Source organism: Macrotis lagotis, chromosome X, assembly GCF_037893015.1.
Source record: "Macrotis lagotis isolate mMagLag1 chromosome X, bilby.v1.9.chrom.fasta, whole genome shotgun sequence".
Taxonomy (NCBI): domain Eukaryota; kingdom Metazoa; phylum Chordata; class Mammalia; order Peramelemorphia; family Peramelidae; genus Macrotis; species Macrotis lagotis.
In genome coordinates, this window is record NC_133666.1 from 528,844,609 (window position 1) to 528,863,851 (window position 19,243).

General features: G+C 36.3%; 1 protein-coding gene across 1 annotated transcript in view; it reads left to right on the forward strand.

Moving 5' to 3' along the window:
* The first annotated feature begins 756 nt into the window (after positions 1–756).
* The window catches only part of F13A1 (coagulation factor XIII A chain), a 265,734-nt gene continuing 247,247 nt past the window's right edge, over positions 757–19,243 (forward strand). Inside the window, exons 1-2 of the mRNA XM_074202109.1 lie at positions 757–871; positions 4,879–5,027. Coding sequence (XP_074058210.1) covers positions 4,898–5,027 — 130 coding nt within the window. The 5' untranslated portion in view covers positions 757–871; positions 4,879–4,897. The remainder of the gene's footprint in view (positions 872–4,878; positions 5,028–19,243) is intronic.

Consider the following 19,243-nt stretch of genomic DNA (forward strand, 5'->3'; position numbering starts at 1 on the left):
CATTAAAAAGTCAGGGAATAAGAAGGAAGTATTACATAGACCATATCTTTGTAAAATGTTTGTTTTTAACATGTACTTCTTTTAGTATCTTAATTTTTAAGTGATCTGTAGTCAATGAACAGAAACATAAAACACTGCTATATTAAAATTTGATTTTCTTATAAGATCATCATGATTTGAGTTTTTGAAAAGAAATAAATAGAAAATTTGTTGGGGCAATAAATAGGAAACCCTGGGGGAAAGGCTCCTGCTTTTAATTTTTTTTTTTTGTTCAAAATGTATGTACTTTTCCAAACTTTCCAGGAAATAGTCTAAGTCTTGTTTTGGGTCATAATTGTTATTTGCTACACTTGGGTGACACTGTCATAAATGTCTACTCAAAGTATCTGCAGGTCTACAGTCCTCTTCTCCCAATACATAAATTAATTTCTAAAATGCTTGAGAGACACAAATGTGAAAAATAGATAACTCAGAGGCTGAAGAAAAGCATGGGGGGATGATAGACGGAGTAGAGTGAAGAGAAGCAGAATAAAGAAATCAAGATTAACTTTTTGGAGGATTTCCAGGAGAAACTTTCTTCTGACATGTCAGAGATGAAAAAAAAGGGTAGAATCTCTTTGGAATAAGGAACATAGAAGTGAATGAATGTGAGTGGACTGAAATCCCGGCTCCAGCTATTAGGGAAGAAGGAAACCCAACCCTCTCAAAGAGGGGGAGGGTGGAAAAGAAAAAGGAAGGGAGGGAAGTCTTTAAATTACTTAAGAGCCCCTAACTTCTGGTATTTCTTTCCTTTTCCTGACAGACTGTTCAACTTGAAGAAGTCTTCCAGGAGGGGAAAACCAGCTAACTCAGGGGAGCTACAGAGCAACAGGTAAAAACTGAACGAAGAGAGAGAGAGAGAGAATCAAAGCAAATTTGTCTCATTCTGTAACTCTTAACTCTGACCGGTATCTAAGTTTGCCCCGTTCTCTCTGCCTGGTTCTTGCAGTAGGGGAAACCTAATCTTCTCTCCACTGGAGGGATGTGCGGCTGGGGTTGCTCTTTAAAAAGCGGCCACCTTCTCTAATTCTGGTCCTTTAGTCCTTTCATCAGCAGCCCTGATCTGGAGCTCAGAAGGGACACTTTCTTCCAAATTTGTAGCAAGGAATTCCTAAAGTCGGATCCTGTCACTTTCTAGTTTGGGGGTTGCTCCGTGCGTTCCAAGGCTCACACGGATGCAGGGCGAGGAAGGAGGAATGGCAGAAGGAAGAGGGGTGTGGGGGTGTCGGTGTGTGCCGCTGGTGGAGGTTAACAGCAAGGGGGAGACCTGAGTGCGTGCGCGCTTCTGAGCAAATTCGATAAGATGAAATGGGGTTCTGGTTCAGGACTGGTTTCTCCCAATCCCTCCCTTATCTATGTCCAAACTTTACACGAAATCAACTCCCCTCTACCCCTGAAGCGAAATCTCTTCTCCCCAGTATATCTGAAGCCCCTTTAACAAGACCTGCACTTTTCAAACTGTAGTTTTTTTTGGTCTTTCATCTTCAAGCTGAATGATTCCTTCTTTCAATTTCCTTCATTTCTCTTTCGATTTTTTTAATGTGAATTCAGTCCACAAACACTTTGATAAACAGACCTTCCTCATTTCTCCTTCTATGCTCCAAATCAACAGCCTTCAGAGAGATTTCCCAAAGTAGCAAAAAAATCCCAATTGTGCCATAGTGAGTCCTAGCCCAATCTCCCCACCTATCTTCCAGATAACAGACTTTCTCTCCTTTTGACTCCCTTTTTCCTCTCCTTCTTAATACCTTTCTCTCTTCTTTCTCTTCTCAGTAGTCTGTCTCTTCGTCTCTCTTCCACCCTCTCCCCCATACAGTACTGATTTGTATCTGCTTATTCATAGATGAGGTTTAACTGTCAGTTTGATATTCATTTTAAAAATCAATACTAGAATATACATATGCAAAAACAAGTTGTCCTCTTGGTCACCTTAAAAAAAGTATATACTTATTTCAATGATGCTAATTGAAACATTCCTGGAATTCCTCCTTCAAAATTCCATTTAGATAGCACTCCATTTACTTTACTCAGTAGTAAGAAATTATAGGGTTTGTCCCCAGAGGTTTATAAATCATCCCAGAAGGTAATTCCAAAGGAAGCATATTCCAGAACTGTTTGTGAGTAGCAGATTTAGAATCAGAAGCCCTGGGGACTGAATCTTATCACCAATTAACTAATGTATGTCCTCAGGTAAGTTATTTGACTTTTTGAGTCTATATCCTCATCAGCAGATAGAAAATGATGCTACCTACCCCCATAGGCACTGGAATGGCATACATAAAGAACTGTGCTTGAAATGAAGATGACTTGAGTTCAGTTAATATCTCTGACATAATAGCTCCATGAACCCAGACAGGTCATTCAACCTCTCAATGTCCTAATTAACTCATAAGAATTAATTATTTGCAGTTTCCTATACCAATGAAATCAGAAGGTTAGACCCCAATTCTCTTCTTGCCCTTCCCCAACTTTCATCCCCAAAGATCTTTTCTGTTTACCTCATTTTGCTAGACAGTCAAATGATCAAATGAATTAACATATACAATTTTTTTAATAAAATGCCTAGGTGGCATAATGGATAGAGCACTAGCCCTGGAATTAGAAAGACCTGAGTTCAAATCCAGTCTTTGACATTTAGTAGCTGTGAGATCCTGGTTAAGTTGCTTAACCTTGTAAAATACCAAATGGGATTCCTGAACGCTAAAGAAGGCAAGTTTGCATGTCTAACCCTGAAATTGAATTTTACCTAATTATAATGGATAAGCTAGATTCTCAAGAAGTTACCATGCATTTATTAAAGCCTACTATATGACTGATGTACTAAATAAGCACTAGAAGCATTGAGAAAATGAGTCTTCGTTTCTTTGTAGAAAGTGGGGATCATGGGTGTAGAAAGTTACATGTCTTGTCAGATTAAATTGTGTGTGTTAAGTTTTGCTGAATTTTTTCTTTTGTTTTTCATTCTTTGTTACAAGGGATGGCTCTCTGGGGAGGAATCTATTTGGAATTGAAGGTGAAATAGAAATAAAATGTTTCAATAAAAAAGAATACTAAATCTAAAAGAAAAACAGCAGTATAGTATTTTCTCTTAGCATCATTTCTATCTGAACTCTGTCAAGAAAGATGGAAATGAGAATAATAATAATAATAATAATAATAATAATAATAATAATAATAATGATAATGATAGTTGTTACTTAGATTGTTGAATTTCAGTTAGATCCAACTCTGTTGTTTTCTTGATACATACTAGAGATGGTTTGTCATTTCCTTCTCCAGCTCATTTTAGAGATGAGAAAACTGAGGCAAACTGGGTTAAATGACTTATCCAGGGCCACACAGCTAGTAAGTATCTGAGGCTGGATTTGAACTCAGAAAGAAGTGTTCCTATCTTCAGAACCTGGCACTCTTATCTACTTCACCACATAGCTGCTCACCTTTTATAGGCTCACTGAGAACATTGTAAAGATTCTCCAGTAGGAGCCAGGACAGTGGAGAGAATATAGATATCATCTTTTCCCCATAAGGTTTGGTTTCTTTTGTTAGATATCAATTCTTTAAAATCTTTTTTCTGCCACATAGCTTGGAGGTCATCAGTATTTGTCCTGGCAATATTTACTAAAACATTATTTTAAAATTTTAACAGATGAATTTTGTGTGCAAATAATTGTGGTAATGCTCCAATTCTAAATAAGTTCTATATCATTGTTGCTGCTGCTGTTGCTGCTGCTGAATTCTCAAGGACATTTGAAATCTAGAGCTTGGAGATTTGCTATTTTATGAAAGGTAGTGCGTTTCTGATCCATAACTCTAGCTGTCAGGTCATCTAGTTTGATATTACGTAGGTACTAAATTTTTGCAACCTAAAGTGAGATATTGCATGATTTCTACAGTATCCTATCATCATTATCATCATCAATAAAATATATTTAGCACTAAAAGGTCGCAAAAAAACCTAATACAAATATTATATTATCCACTTCTCACAATAATCCTTTGAGGAAGGAGGCATCTTTCTCATCTTATAGATGAGGGTACTGGGGCTGAATGTAGTTAAGTGACTCCTTGAGGGTCATAAAACTATTAAGATCTGAGGTCAGATTTGAACTCAGGTGTTCCTGACTTCATGTTCAATGATCTAGCCTTGTTTTACCTGATCTGCATTAATTATTGTCTGGAGTCTCTAAAGAAAACATTTTTGCAATTTCTCTGATGAAAACCTGATTCCAAATTCTTTTGATAATCTAGTCACATTCATTTTATTGTACTACTTTGAATGTTTATAGATCCATATCACATAGGTGAATCTGTCTGTCTATCTCTCTATTAATCTCAAGAGAGGTAATATCTTTGAGGATTAGAGGAAAAAAACATAATTCATGAAATCTTTAGAATTTTTCATTTCTAGGGGCGGCTAGGTGGTGTAGTGAATAAAGCACCAGCCCTGGAGTCAGGAGTACCTGGGTTCAAAGCTAGTCTCAGACACTTCATAATTACCTAGCCGTATGGCCTTGGGCAAGCCACTTAACCCCATTTGCCTTGCAAAAAAACTAAAAAAAAAAAAGAATTTTTCATTTCTTCAAATAAGCCCTCTTATGGAAATATCTCTCCTTCCCCGCACTTTTCATGTTTTGACAAACACAAAATAACTTCTAAGCCCTTGAGAAGTTGTACTCCATCATTAAGTTGATACTTGTTGCTGTCTCAATTTTTTATTTATGTGAAACTAAAAGCGTATATCTCAAGTGTCATTACACACTGATAAATCTTTCTCTGTTTTTGAATCTCTCAAATATAACTCACTTCAGGTATCTTTCTCTGCATCCTTTTTATTTCAAGGAGCTGTTAAAGCCAAACAATGTCTGAAGAAACCCAGAGGGCCTTTTCGGGCAGGAGAGCTCTGCCACCCAACAATTCCAATGAAGCAGAGGATGAGCTCCCCACCACAGAGCTTGTGGGAATGTTGCCCAGGGGAGTTAAACTACAAGGTATAGTATTTGTCATAACATAATCTAAAAGTTACCTGGTTCTGTGTCTCCTCAATCACAAAGAACACATCCTTTGCCCTGTATACTCAGTTGTGATTCTTTTTACCAAACCATATAAGAATGATCAAACCCTTTTTTATTAATCTACCAATAAAAAAACTCTCTTTTCAAGCCATCATGGGTTGTTTTGTAGTCTGGCTTGTACCTCCTCCTTCCTTAGTTTGTTGTGAATTTCGGGACCAGGAAAGGTGCCAGACCTTGGCAGGGAGGGAATAGAAGCCCTTTATTTATTTCCAAAGCAAAAACAGCCTGTTAAAATTTTTTTAAAAAAAGGTATTGCAAGCTGTTGTCCTCATCCTGAGTGACTAGCTGGGGGGGAGGTCACCCTCAGGGTCACTGGCATCAGTGGTTGAATGATTTAACAACTGAACCTTGGGCTCTGCTCTGGAAACTTCCCTCTCATTCCTCTGGATGCCACCTTGCTACATCCCACATTCAGTGGCTAGTTCTCATTATTCCTCGTGAAACTTGATGCTTCCTTTCTGTTTTGCTATTGAGTGTGGTTTGTGGTAGTTTTCACTGAGATATGAACATTTATCTTACTGTGGTAGATTAGAAGATTTACCCATGGGCTTTGTGGTACCTTCACTGCAATCACAAAAACCTTAACTGTTTAGAGACATGAGTTGGTTGCAGCCCTCTTTGCTGGAAAAAGGAAGAAGGAGGAAAAGAAAGGAGCAAGAGATAATAGCAAAAATATGTAGCACTTTAAAATTTGCAAAATACTTTATGTACTTTATGAGTGAAATTAGTGCTGAATTTGGGATTAGAAGAATTTAAGTCTCATCCTTGCTCTGTCAAGATATTTAACTTTATTGAACCTCAATTTTCTCACCTATAAAATGATTGAGTCAAACTCTATGATCGCTGAGGACCCTACAGTTAAAGTTTCACAAGATTCCTGTGAGCTTGTTGAGACTTACGGTGGCAAAAGAGATAGAGGAATGGACTTCAGTCAGGAAGATCTGGATTTAATTCCACCACAGATGGATCCTAAGCAAGTCTCTTTTCCTCAGTTCCTCATCTATAAGTTGAGACTGGATGATTTTTCAGGTGTCTTCCAGGTCACAGGTATTTGTTATAAAAGCAATTAGCAGAGTGGCACAAAAAAGACTATAAACAAATGTTTATTCCTTTTTTTTTGCTTCCCCATTTTACAAATGAGGAAACTGAGTCTAGGACATATTAAGCCACTTGCCCATGGTCAGTAAACAAGCATTGTAGGTCTTTGTGATTTCAAAGACAGCATTCTATTATTCCAGGTGTCTCTTTTATTATTATTTTTTGCAAGACAAATGCGGTTAAGTGGTTTGACCAAGGCTACACAGCTAGGTAATTATTAAGTGTCTGAGGTCAGATTTGAATTCAGGTACTCCTGACTCCTAGGGCTGGTGCTCTATCCACTGCACCACCTAGCCACCCCCAGGTGTCTCTTTTAGTACATACAATAAGTCTATGAGATATTCATTATATCACAATGGTTCCCAAGTTGACAAGACTGTGTTTTTAAATGGCAGAGATATGTAGGTTTTGGTGCCTCCTGGCAAGAACTCATTGATGAAGCCAAAAAGATATCTAGGTCTCCAGCAGGTGTGAACATGTTATTAGCTCTTGTTTGTTTGGCAGAACAAGGGGTTGGGTGACCCTTAATATGATTTTCTGGTGATGATGTGAAGACTACTAAGAAGACTTCCTTAACCTCAAATCTGTTTCCTTCATAAGTCTTCATGCCTTCAATTCTATTTTTTGCCCATTTAAAACTAATTCTTCTTCTTGTGACATAGACAGCACCTCTTTTCCAATCAGCTTGAGTATACCTTAAAGCTCTCTACACAAAGATGGTAGATATATATGATGTACAACAAGGAGACTGATTTGGCTAGACCAAAAAAGCACAGGAAGGGGAATAATACATAACGAGGCTAAAAAGGTGCATTTAAGCCAAGGTTATAAAGGGATATAAATGCCAAGGAAAGAAATTTACATTTGACCCTAAAGTCAATGGTAAACCAGGAGAATTTTATTGAGGGGAAGGATATTGATAGATGTGCACTTATGGAAAATCATTTTTACACTCATGCAGAGGATGTATTGAGACTGGTTCAAATGAAAGGTTATTAGGAGTTGACCCAAGAAGTCAGTGGCTGCATGTGCAGTGAGAAGGGGATACATGCAAGGGATAATATGGCACAATTTGCCAGCTGATTTACAAACTGAGTGAGGAAAAGGGAAGTGTTGACTATCTCCTAGCAGTCACTCCTTTTTGTGATGTATTCTTCACATAGCTGCAAAATTATATCCCTATTTAAGATATTATATTATGTATAATATATATGTAACACACATATATAATATAATGAAATAATTGCCCCTTTGGTAGGTTTATTATGACCGCTGATAAAATACAAACACTTTAACATGGTATGGCAGGGGATATCAATGGTATCTTCCAGTCATACTGAACTATTTGTGGTGTCCAGCATTCATGACACCAACTCCTGCCCTTCTGCCTTTGCCATGATATCTCCTATCTCTGTAATCAAAACTGAGATTCAAATCCTGTCCTTGCCATCTTACTACTTATATGATCTGAGCAAGTCACTTAGTCTTTCTCAGCCTCAGTTTTCTCACTTATAAAAAAAAGGATTTTAGTAATACCTTCCTTACAAAGTATTTGTAGGGTAGCTCTGGACAAACCATTTAGGCTTTCTCAGTTTTAGTTTCCTCACCTGTAATATGGGTATAATAACAATACATGCCTTCCAGGATTGATGTGAGGCCAAGGTCTCCCACTGCAACCAGACTATCTCCAGGCATCCTGATCCATATATGGTCTCTGAAACCAGATAGTTCTGGAGGAGAAAGTGAGGTTGGTGACTTTTCACAGCACCCCCTCCCTTTAAATTCAATTCACGTATATATCAAAGGGCAGCTCTGTGGTGACGTGGATAGAGTACTGGTCTTGGAGTCAAGAGGACCAGAATTCAAATCCAGTCTCAGACACTTGATATTTACTAGCTGTGAGACCCTAGGCAAGTCACTTAACCCCTATTGCCTCACATCCAGGGCCATATCCAATCATTTTGATTCATATATGGCCACTGGAACCAGATGTTCCAGAGGAGAGAGTGAGGCTAGTAACAGTACAGTACTCCCTCACTCAACTCCAGTTCATATGCTTGTCATGGCATCACTTACCTGATGTCAAGGTCTTTGAGAATGAAGGACAACTATGATCATCATGACTTGAATGTCATCATACCTCTTGCATGATGTCATGGTCTTCTTCAAGAACAAATGATTAACAATAACTGATATGAGAATCAAATGAAATAAAATATGAATGGAAATTTGCAAGCCTTAAAGAACTATACAAATGAGAACTAAAATGGTCAAAAGAAGAATAAAAAGATAAATTGGGGAAAACCCAGAAATTTCTTTCATTATTTTGCCTGGACTTTGACATTATATTAGTGAAAAGAGATCATTGTTAGCCATGAAGCCGAAGAAATTAGTTGCCTAGAGCTTTCTCTAAGACCACCCTATGCGACATGACAAAAATTTTGGTGCTTTTAAACTTGAAGCATAAGGTTGTTTTAACAGCTCCTCTCCACCCACTATCCCAAACAACCAGTAATTTCAGGTGACTCAGTTTAAAAACACAACAAACACAGAAGCTTAGGCAAATAAACCAGTCATAGGATTTCCAGCTGTTTGGAACTTTGGAGGTCATTTAGTCCAGATTGAATTTAGAGTTTTTTAAATTGGTTGTTGTTTTGGTGCAAACAATTGACCAATTCTCAAATATAGTTCATATGCTCCTCTGAGGGATACATTCCCCCAGGGATGAATGATCACCCAACCAGAATCATCACATCTTCTAGAAGGGATTCCCATTCAGATATTGGCAAGATCCAGATGACCTCTGAGGACTAAGAGTATGTGAAAGTAAATGTCAGATAAATTGGAGATCTTTAAGATGTACAGCAGGCAATCCAGAATGTCTGGGCCTTGAGAAGTTTCATATTAACTTTTGTGAATAAGAAGGGACTAAGTAAGTTAATAGCCCCTAACTTTCAGACTTCTGTTTTGCGGCTAAAAATAATTAGCACTGTGGGTTTCCTGGTATGAAATATGCCCAATTTTCTCTAAGTCATTTCCTGCTGGTAATATATAAAGCTCACTGTTCAAGAGTTTAATATCCAATAAAAAGAGAAAATAAGCCTCCCTCATCATATGGACTTACTACCAGTGAGTACTATCAGTTCAATCTAATTATGTCTGACTCTTTGCAGCACTGGAAGTGATTTGCCATTTTCTTCTCCTCTCATTTTACAGATGAGTAAACTGAGGTAATTAGGGCTAAGTGACTTGCCCAGGTCACATAGTTGGTGGCTGAGGACAGAATTTGAACTCAAGAGAATGAATCTTCTTGATTCCAGCCTTGATGCTCTATCCACTTTGTTACTTAGTATATTTTAAAAATATTTATAAATTCCCTACTCTGTACTCCATACTATCGTTGAGGATGTGGTTGATAAAAAAGATTAGATAAATATAATATGGTCTTTGCCCTCTTGAAACTTAGTCTAGTAAAAGGGATAAATCACATACACAATTAAAATTAGCACAAACAAGAGAATTTCTGAATTCATGTCTAATATATAAGTAATTTGATGTAAATTTCAAGAAAGTGACTTGGATACCAGAAAGAACAAAAATCCAAGCAAAAAACTTATTTCTTCCATCTTCTCTTCTGATATTGGCTTCTTTGCATTTTCTCAACCATGGTACTGCATCTCCTGTCTCCAGGAATTTTCCTTGGCCATCCCTGAATCTTAGATCTCTCTCCTTTCTTCTGACTTCTCTAGCATCCTTCAAATCTCAGCTAAAGTTCTTTTTCTGTTAAGGAACCCATCAGGTTTTCTCCCTAAACTTAATGCCTTTCTTCTGACTATTTATTCAATTTATCTTGTATATATGTTGTTTATATATAGTTATTTTCATGCTGTCTGCCCAATTAGACTATGAACTCCTTGAGAGGAGCGACTATTTGTTTTGTCTTTCTTCTTATCTCCAGTATTGTGTATAGTGTCTGTTTCTAAACAGTTGAGTGACAAAGCAGATAGAATAGTCATCCTGGAGTCAGGAAGATCAGGGTTCAAACATTTAATAATTGTGTAATTTACAAAAGTCATTTGACCACTCTTTGCCTCAATTTCCTCACCTGTAAAATGGAGATGATAATAATAACCTACCTTATAGGGTTATTGTGAGTATTAAATGAAATATTTACAAAGAATACTTGTTTTCCTTATCCCTAGTAGGTGTTTGATTAACAGTTGTTGACTATGACTTATAATAGCACCAACTTGCAAGGTTGTTAAGAGGATAAAATGAGATATTTGTAAAGTACATAGTCCCTAAAACCTAACAAACATTAGAAAAATGCTTGTTCACTTCCCTCTAGTAGATGTTTAATTGACACTTGTTGACTTGACTAGACTAGGTTCTCAGTTTAAGGTCATCAAGAGTCCCTCAGGGTCAGGATTCTCACTTAAGTCATCCTGGTTCCAGCTGCTGCTTTCCAATTTAGAACTCTATCTCTAATTAAATTTCTTGACTAATCACATCAGGTTCGTAAGTCATGACTTCAGAAAGTATGAAGTTATGAATTCTTTTGACAAGGAGATAACATTATATGATGTCTCTCCATCTCAATCAGGCAATTAACCACACCCTACTTTCCATATTCCAAATGTGATTAGAGTTAGAAAAAGAATTACAAAAATTCACAAGGAATTAGACAATTTTTACAAATCAAGTGCTAATATTTAACTGACTACAATACAAACTCAATCAAGGAACTTCCATTTTGGATAATTCATTTGTAGTCACAAAGAATACTTTTAGCTGAGAACTTAATGGAAAAAAAAATCTCAGGTCCTTGTGACTGATTCAACATTGCTTTGTTAGCAGTAAAAGATTATTTTGTATGATAGCTATACTATTTAGCCTTAAGATCATGTATTTAGCAAATATAACCAGAAAAGCTGATCTATCTGCACAAATGGAAATCTCAACTAACTTAACATAGACATTCAATCTAAGTCAGTAGGTATTCCTAGAATGGAATGACCAAGTTATCCAGATAATTTACAATTTTCTCAAATCTCAATAATGCAAATACTGATTCTATCAAGATCAAAGTCAACATTGGATCATGGTAGTGTGGAGCCAACAGACTGGCAATTTCTCCAAGCCAGGATTCAAGCACTGACCCTATGGCAGCAGACTCTGTATATTTTCCAAAGATAAAAAAACAACAACATCAAAAATTAAATTAAAGAATTAAGTTAAATTAAAGAATCATCACGAAATTGATCACAAGGTGAGAGGTTTTTTAGTGACAAGTCCCAGAGCAAATACATACTTTCTTTATTGAGAGCCTATGATGTATTAATCATTGTGATACCAAGAAGCAAATCATGCTGCATCTGGAACCAGAGGATTTGGGTTCAAATTCTGACTTTGCCATTTGCTACCTGTGTGACCTTATAAAGTTACTTATTTTCTCTAGTCATTTAATTTTTAATGTGACAGGGTAGATGATCTCTAAGGTTCCTTCTAGCTCTAAATCTATCACCCTCAGAAATTTATAATCTACAGATTAACTATAAAGGACATTTGAAGGAAGATACTATCTGCATCTAAAGAACTGATAAATAGACATATATATATATACATATATACATTTATATATATATATAAAATATGCATGCATATTTTTGTCTAATGGTAGAGAAGAAAAAAAGGAAATAAAAAAGAAAAATAGATGATAACTATTATATATTTAAAATGAACATCAAGTTGTAAATAATAGATTTGGACTATTATGTACAATCATCTTTTTCTTTTCTACTATGTTATAGAAATATTTGTTTAATTTCTTAAGTTCAAAATAAATCAATTTTTTTAAAAAATTAAACAATTTTTAAATTTCAAAAGAAAAATGGGGACCACTAGAGATTTCTTTCTAATATCTATTTCCCAATTCAGAAATAACAGAAAAAAATTAAAAACACAAAACATTGAATATTCATCATATGTTTGGTTCTGCCTGTGTATTGGTCTCCATGAGCATACTGGGAATAATGGTGCTTAATGAGTAGGACTATCCCTTTTGTTTCCCTCATTGATTTTTGTATCAATGATTTTGCTTTTTTTTCTGTTTTTTTAGACTAAATATCTGAAGGGACATTGCAGCAATATGGCTTCAGTGGTTGCCTCTTCCCTTCTTTCTTTCTACCTATCACTTTTTCTTAAGCTTTATGATTCATTACATTTTATAGTTGCTGGTCTTTGTCTTTTTCTTTTCTTTTCTTTTCTTTTCTTTTCTTTTCTTTTCTTTTCTTTTCTTTTCTTTTCTTTTCTTTTCAGTTTTTTGCAAGGCAAATGGGGTTAAGTGGCTTGCCCAAGGCCACACTGCTAGGTAATTATTAAGTATCTGAAGCTGGATTTGAACTCAGGTACTCCTGACTCCAGGGTGGGTGCTCTTTCCACTGTGCCACCTAGTCACCACCTTTGTCTTTTTCTTAAGATTCAATGCATTTTACAAGTACTGGTCTTTGTCTTTTTCTTAAGTTCCATAACATTTTATATTTGCTGGCATATTTTTTCAAGAAGTCACTGGACTACTGGAAACTCTTTCAATCTTTCCAAGTCCATAATCATTTTATATCACATTTCTCCAATCCCTTGTCCAAAGTTAAAATTTAATTTTTTTCAGAAGCATTGACTCAAGAAAAATTCTTAAATAACTTCTAGGTAGTCAAGAACAAGAAAGCTTTTTAAGGTTTTTGTTTTTGGTTTGGTATACTCAAAATAATTAATTTTCAATAGTAGTTTAATCATATGTTTGCCTGTAAAATATCAATAAGAGTGAACCCAATGTAATGAACAAAGTGCTAGCCTTGGGAACTTGAAGGACCTGAACTCAAAGCCCGGCTCTGACACGTACTAACATTTACTTAAATAACTTACTTAAAAGTAACTTCAAGTTACTTAAACTGTCTTTGTTCCAGAAAATTTTCTAAGACTATACATAACAAAGAAAATGTTGTTTTACATCAGTGGAAAGAAATTCTACAATGGAGATTCTTCATACTGATGAAATCATGACCCTGTACAAATATGTGTGTGTGTGTGTGTGTGTGTGTGTGTATATGCACATGAATCCTTTATATTTTTTTCTGATTTGGCTTCATATGTTATTAGTGATAGTGAAAGCTATCTTCATTTTGATAACCATCACCATCTTCATCAGCATATTTTTCCCCACAAATAATGTATTCTTAGAGAATTGTGTTTTTAAAGTTTTATGAACCAAATAGTCTTCTCAACCAATCAACAAACACTTATTAAGCAGCTATTATTATAATTGGGAGATAAAGATTTAGTTTTTGTGGGAAGCAGGGTGTGGATTTTCTTACAAATTCGAAAATAAACAATCAATGACTAACCAGTTTATTTCAAGAAATATTTATTAAACTAATATGTGCAAGGTATGTTTAGTTACTGTGGATATAGAGGTGAAAAATAATGCAGCCCCAGCTCATCAGGAGTTTACTATCTAATAAACAGAATACAATATGTTAAAGACACAGAATAGGTGCTTATGGAACAAAGTAACATAAAAAAAGGAATCTAAGAAAATTTGAGCAAAGGTAGAATGTTGTCAGCTAAAGAGATCAGGGACAGTGATATTCCCACAGGACATATTAAATGAGCTGATTCTTGATGGAAGAGGATTTCAATAGCTGAAGATGAGGAAAAAAGACCTTTCCACTTATGGGAATAAGTAGATCCAGTGCAGAGAAGAGGGAGTGACTGAAAGGTAAGGAATATACCAATGGGACTGACATCTCATCAACATGGGTATTTCCTTCATTAAGGCAGATCACCATCCATTCACCCTGGGCAAATCCCTTCCAAGTTCTCCCATAGATCCTCCACAGACTATCTATTATATGGGCTAGATACCTTCCTTTACACCTGTTTCATGTCAGGAACCATTTTGGTGACAGGGCTAATCCTATTATCTCTTCAGAATGTCTTCAAATAATTGAAGGAAATGTTAAATTTTGCTTAAAAGTTAGTGGAAATAAAGTTGAAATTTTTGTTTTTCAAATTCATGAACCTACTGAAATATATTTAGGATGCCCCTGTTTTATATCTTTTAATATTTCATCTGTATTAATACATCATTTGGCTAACCCTTCTTAATACCAGACCAGAACACTTCCTTTTATATATTAAAATATTATCTGATTTGATCCTCACAACAATACTGGGAAGTAGGAGCTATAAGAAATTGAGGCAAACAGAGGCTAGGCAATCTGCTTAGGTTCACATAGCAAGTGATACCTGAATTCAGTCAGATTTGAACTCAAATTTTTTTGACTCCAGGTTTAACAATATCCACTGTGACTCCTAGTTGCCTAAAGGTGACATAATATAATCAATAATATATTATCAATAATAAATATTATCAAATGGAAAATGGATTAGGCTTTTTTTAGTGTCCCCCAAAGGGCAGCACTTGGACTAATAGATGAAAATTCAACTGTTTGAATTTTTATGATATTTGAATCCTTTTCCTCTTGTCCTATAACTTCAAGTGGTTGTTAAATTGTTTGTCAGACTCTTATGACCCCATCTAGTTTTTCTTGGCTAAGATACTAGAATGGTTTGCCATTTCCCTATTGAGCTCATTTTTATAGATGAGGAAACTGAGGCACACAGGGTTCAGTGACCTGCCCAGGGTCACACAACTAGTAGATGTCCGTGGCCAGATTTGGACTTGGGTCTTTCTGACTCCAGGTCTGGTGCTCTATCCACCATCTTTTTTTCTGTTGAATATCAGTGAAGTCAATTGGAAGAAGTGGCACAATCATGCTAAAAATTACATTATCTAATATCGGCTGGACCTACTCTGTTGCACAAAAATATTTTTAGTCTTTCTTCTCTGATTAATGATAACACTCTCCATGTTCTAATCTAAATTATTATTTCTCCCCTTAAGCCAACTTCACCATCTCTTTCTTCAACCCCTCACCTTTTATAAGTATTACAAATTTAGGTTGTGTCTTGAGCTCCTACTTCTCCCTAATTCTGTTCTAAAAATAACTTCTACATCAGCATGCATCTTAGAGGTACCCCTTATTCTTATCAATGCCAGCTCCATAACATGTGTCCATGATCCAGTCCCCACGCTGTGTTTAAATCTCTATCAGTTGACTCTCCCCAAACATATTCAATCTTTATTTTTGCAATTTTTTTCTTCCTTATATATAGCAGAATTCCTAAAGCAAACAAATGAAATGCAACTGGCTAGACTCATTGCTTCCATTTCCTTATTGCCCCCCTCACTTTTCAAGCCCATACATAGTGGATTCTGACACTATCACTCAGCAAACTTTTTAAAAATCTATCATTAATTTAATTGCTAAATCCAGGAGCCATATATGAATCCCCAATCTTGTTGACCTTACTTCAGTGTTTGACATTATTGATTTTTTTTATCCTGGATTATCTCTCCTGCTTGTTTTCATCATTCTTCATAAAGAACATCATCTTATTTTCCTCCTCCTCCTCCTTTTCCTTCCTTCTTTTTTATCCTCATCTTTTTCTTTTTTCTTCTTCTTCCTCTGTTTCTCTCCTCCTTTTCTGCCTCTTTTTATTCCTCCTGCCCATCTCTTTTTCCTCTCCCTCTCCTTCTTTCTCCTCCCTCTCTTTCTTTCTCCTCCCCCTCTTTCCCCTTACTCCTCTTCTTCCTATATTTCTTCCTCTCTATGACTCTTCTTCTCTGACTCTTTCTCTCTGATTCCCCGTATCTTTCTCCTCCTCCTCCTTCTCCTTCTCCTCCTCCTCCTCCTCCTTCTCCTCCTCCTCCTCCTCCTCCTCCTCCTCCTCCTCCTCCTTCTCCTCCTCCTCCTCCTCCTCCTCCTCCTCCTCCTCCTCCTCCTCCTCCTCCTCCTCTCTTCTTGGTCTCTTTGGTAGATCGTCATGCTTCTCTCACCCACTTTGTATCTTAGTTCTATGTCCAGGACCTTTTTGTCTGTTCTTTACATAATCCTTCTTTTGGAATATCATTAATTTCTATGGGTCAACTATCATTTATAGAAATGTTTTGTTTCTGATTGCTGTAATTTTTTTAGTTCTTCCATACACTTTTGTATGTTCTCCCTTGTGAATAAGCTTTCATTTCTTGAAGTTTCACTGTCTTCCTGAAACAATTCCTCTGCCCTCTTCTCATTTCCCAACTTCAGTGACTTCTGGGGTTGAAAATCAGACAACCAAGGTAAGTTAAAACTGTGTGCAAAATGAAAGTAAATAATAGTATCATAAAGGAATGAGAAGTTATCCTCTCAGTTAAATCCATGAAGTGTGTGGATTTTAGGACATTTGGGAGCTTTTTTGGAGGATTTTTTTTCCCATTTCTGATTCTTGTCTGTGCTTCAGAAGACCTTTCCCCTGGGTAGCCTAATTCTGGAGAGATAATGTATTATGAAGCAACAAATATTCAGCAAAATAAATCTTCATTCAAAAAATTCATATGCTCCATTCCAAAGTAAAGTGAAAATTACTTAATGTAAATCTACTGCTTTTGATTATCCATGTCAGTATTCTTCTTCATTACAGTAGATTAATGAAGAGTTCAGGAGACTTATGTTTTCAATAATTTGTATCATAGTGACTGATAAGATAGAGTACTTTAAATTTTACAGAGCATTTTATATGCATTATCCCTTTTGCTCGTTATGACAATTTTGTAAAACAGATTCTGTTTAATCTCCATTTCGTAGATTAAGAAAATGATGCTCAGAGAGTTTCTGACTTAAGGGTAGCACAGTTAGTTAGGGCTTGGGGTGAGATTTTAACCCAGGTCTTTCTGATTTTGAAACCAGCATCCTAGTGACTATACCACAAAAACAACACAAGAGAGATGTACCATCCTTCTGAAAGTGGTTCTGCATTGAGAACACAGTATTATAGAAAATAGAAAGCCTCTAAGAGTTGTAAACTTGCAAATGTCAGTCTAGAGAATTAAGCAAGTTCAGACCACAACATAATGGAAGGGAAGTGCTCTTTAGGGAATATGTGCTGTGTTGAGGCAGGGTAAAAATAAAGCTAGGAAGTGGGTTGCAATATTGGTCTACTAGAGTACTGTAGTCAGCTTAACTCATTAAGCACTGTGCCTGTTTAAAAGGTCTTTCTGAAAGCCAATGGTATAGTCTAACTGGAACCATATTTTTCTCAGGCTACAACTGTGCTTGTACTATGACTGATGTTCTGAGCGGAATTGAATTTTAATCTTTTGTCAGCTAGATTGACATTAGAATGAATTACAGATCCACAAAATACCTCTCTCCTGAGACATGCTTTTGCCAACAGCCAGAGCTTTGCTTACAGTTGGGAAATTCCAGTTCCAATAGAGGTAAGATCCTCTTAGAGGCTTTTAGCACAGATGGCTAAATTTTGTTTGGGTAGCAAGACAGTAGAGGAGAAAGATAAGTGAGACAGATACCAGAGGATTGAATAGGTTTATAATTCAAAAGCAAAGTGAGAAGTGTGATTCAAATCAAAATAGTAATCATGACATGAAAAGATAATTCAGATTTCAGTCACAGAGAATGAATTTTGATAAAGATGCAAAGATTCATAGAGAGGATTGCTCTAGAGCTGAGCCAAGAAAATTAAAAATCAGATTAAGCAAATGACTTCTGGGAAAATTCTTATTCTTCTTCAACTCTTGCCAAATTAATTCAATAATAAAGGAATGACTTGGGAAAACTCAAGTCCAAAGGGTCTTGCTTCAGGAACTTAGGATCATAGATTTAGAGATGGAGGGGATCTTAGAGATCATCTAGTTAAATACCCTCAATTTGCAGATAAGGAAACTGAGGTCAATAAAGATTAAGAGACTTGCTAGGTTATACAGAGGGACGCCTGGATGAGTTTAGATTTTTAAACCCAATTTCTTGACTCCAAATCTAACTTTATTTCCACTACACATAAATATAGAAGAAAAGAAAGATAAAGGAATAGAATCCTACAAAGATGTGTAAGAAGGGTCCATGTATCCTCATTTACTCCCCCATTTCTCACTAGATGTCTCCAGAGCAGCATAGTTCCAAAGGGCCCCAGCTCAGTAGTTGAGTTCCTATGCTTCCACAATGGATACTCCATGTGGGTGGTTAACCCATTCTTACTTTATTAACTCTCTCCAGAATATGCCCAACATTGGGGATTTGCCTTCAGATCCATCCAGGAACTCTGAGAAAGTATAACGTGAAACTGGCTTCTCTTCCACAAGTTCATATTGGGACAACTAACTGATGAGGCCAAAACAAAGAATCAAGCTTAACATATTCTGACATTTGTATTATGTCATAGTACTTATTTTACTTAATTCTTCTTTAGATTAAAAACACAACAATAATCTAGAACCTCATTTTTTTGATTCAGTTAAACATCAAGCATAAAAAGGAAATAGGAATCCAAGAGGCAGTGACAGAATTTTGCTTTTCCTACTTAAAAAAATCTCAATCACGATCTCTGTCTCACTATCTCTGTCTCGTTGTCTTTCTGTCTCTGTCTTTATCTCTCTCTCTCTCTCTCTCTCTCTCTCTCTCTCTCTCTCTCTCTCTCTCTTTTCCTCCTCCTACTCTTTCTTCTCTCCATCCTTTACCTCCCCTGCTCCAGAAACATAGCATTGTTATAAATATACTAAATAACTAAATGTGTGTCTCTTAGGAGATCTTGGCTATAATGAAAGTGATTAATAAAACCATACCATCTTAAGATAACATTTTTTTTATTATGAAATTGCTGTCTGCCATTACCCAAAGTTGTTGCAGCACTTTGTGGTATTATAGAATCTATCTGCCTTGGGGTGATGGGGGGGAGGATAAGGTGAGTGGTGAAGGGTAGGCATTTCCTAAGAGAAGTGTGTCCCACTGGGGAGGTGAGAGAACCTGAAGTTGCTTAGAAATCCACACAACTGATTCCTTTATAAGTTTCTACAAAGTATTTTGACTATGTGTAGCCTTTTTCTACCAGTGTCTATCTACCTGCCAATGGCCGAAAGTCTG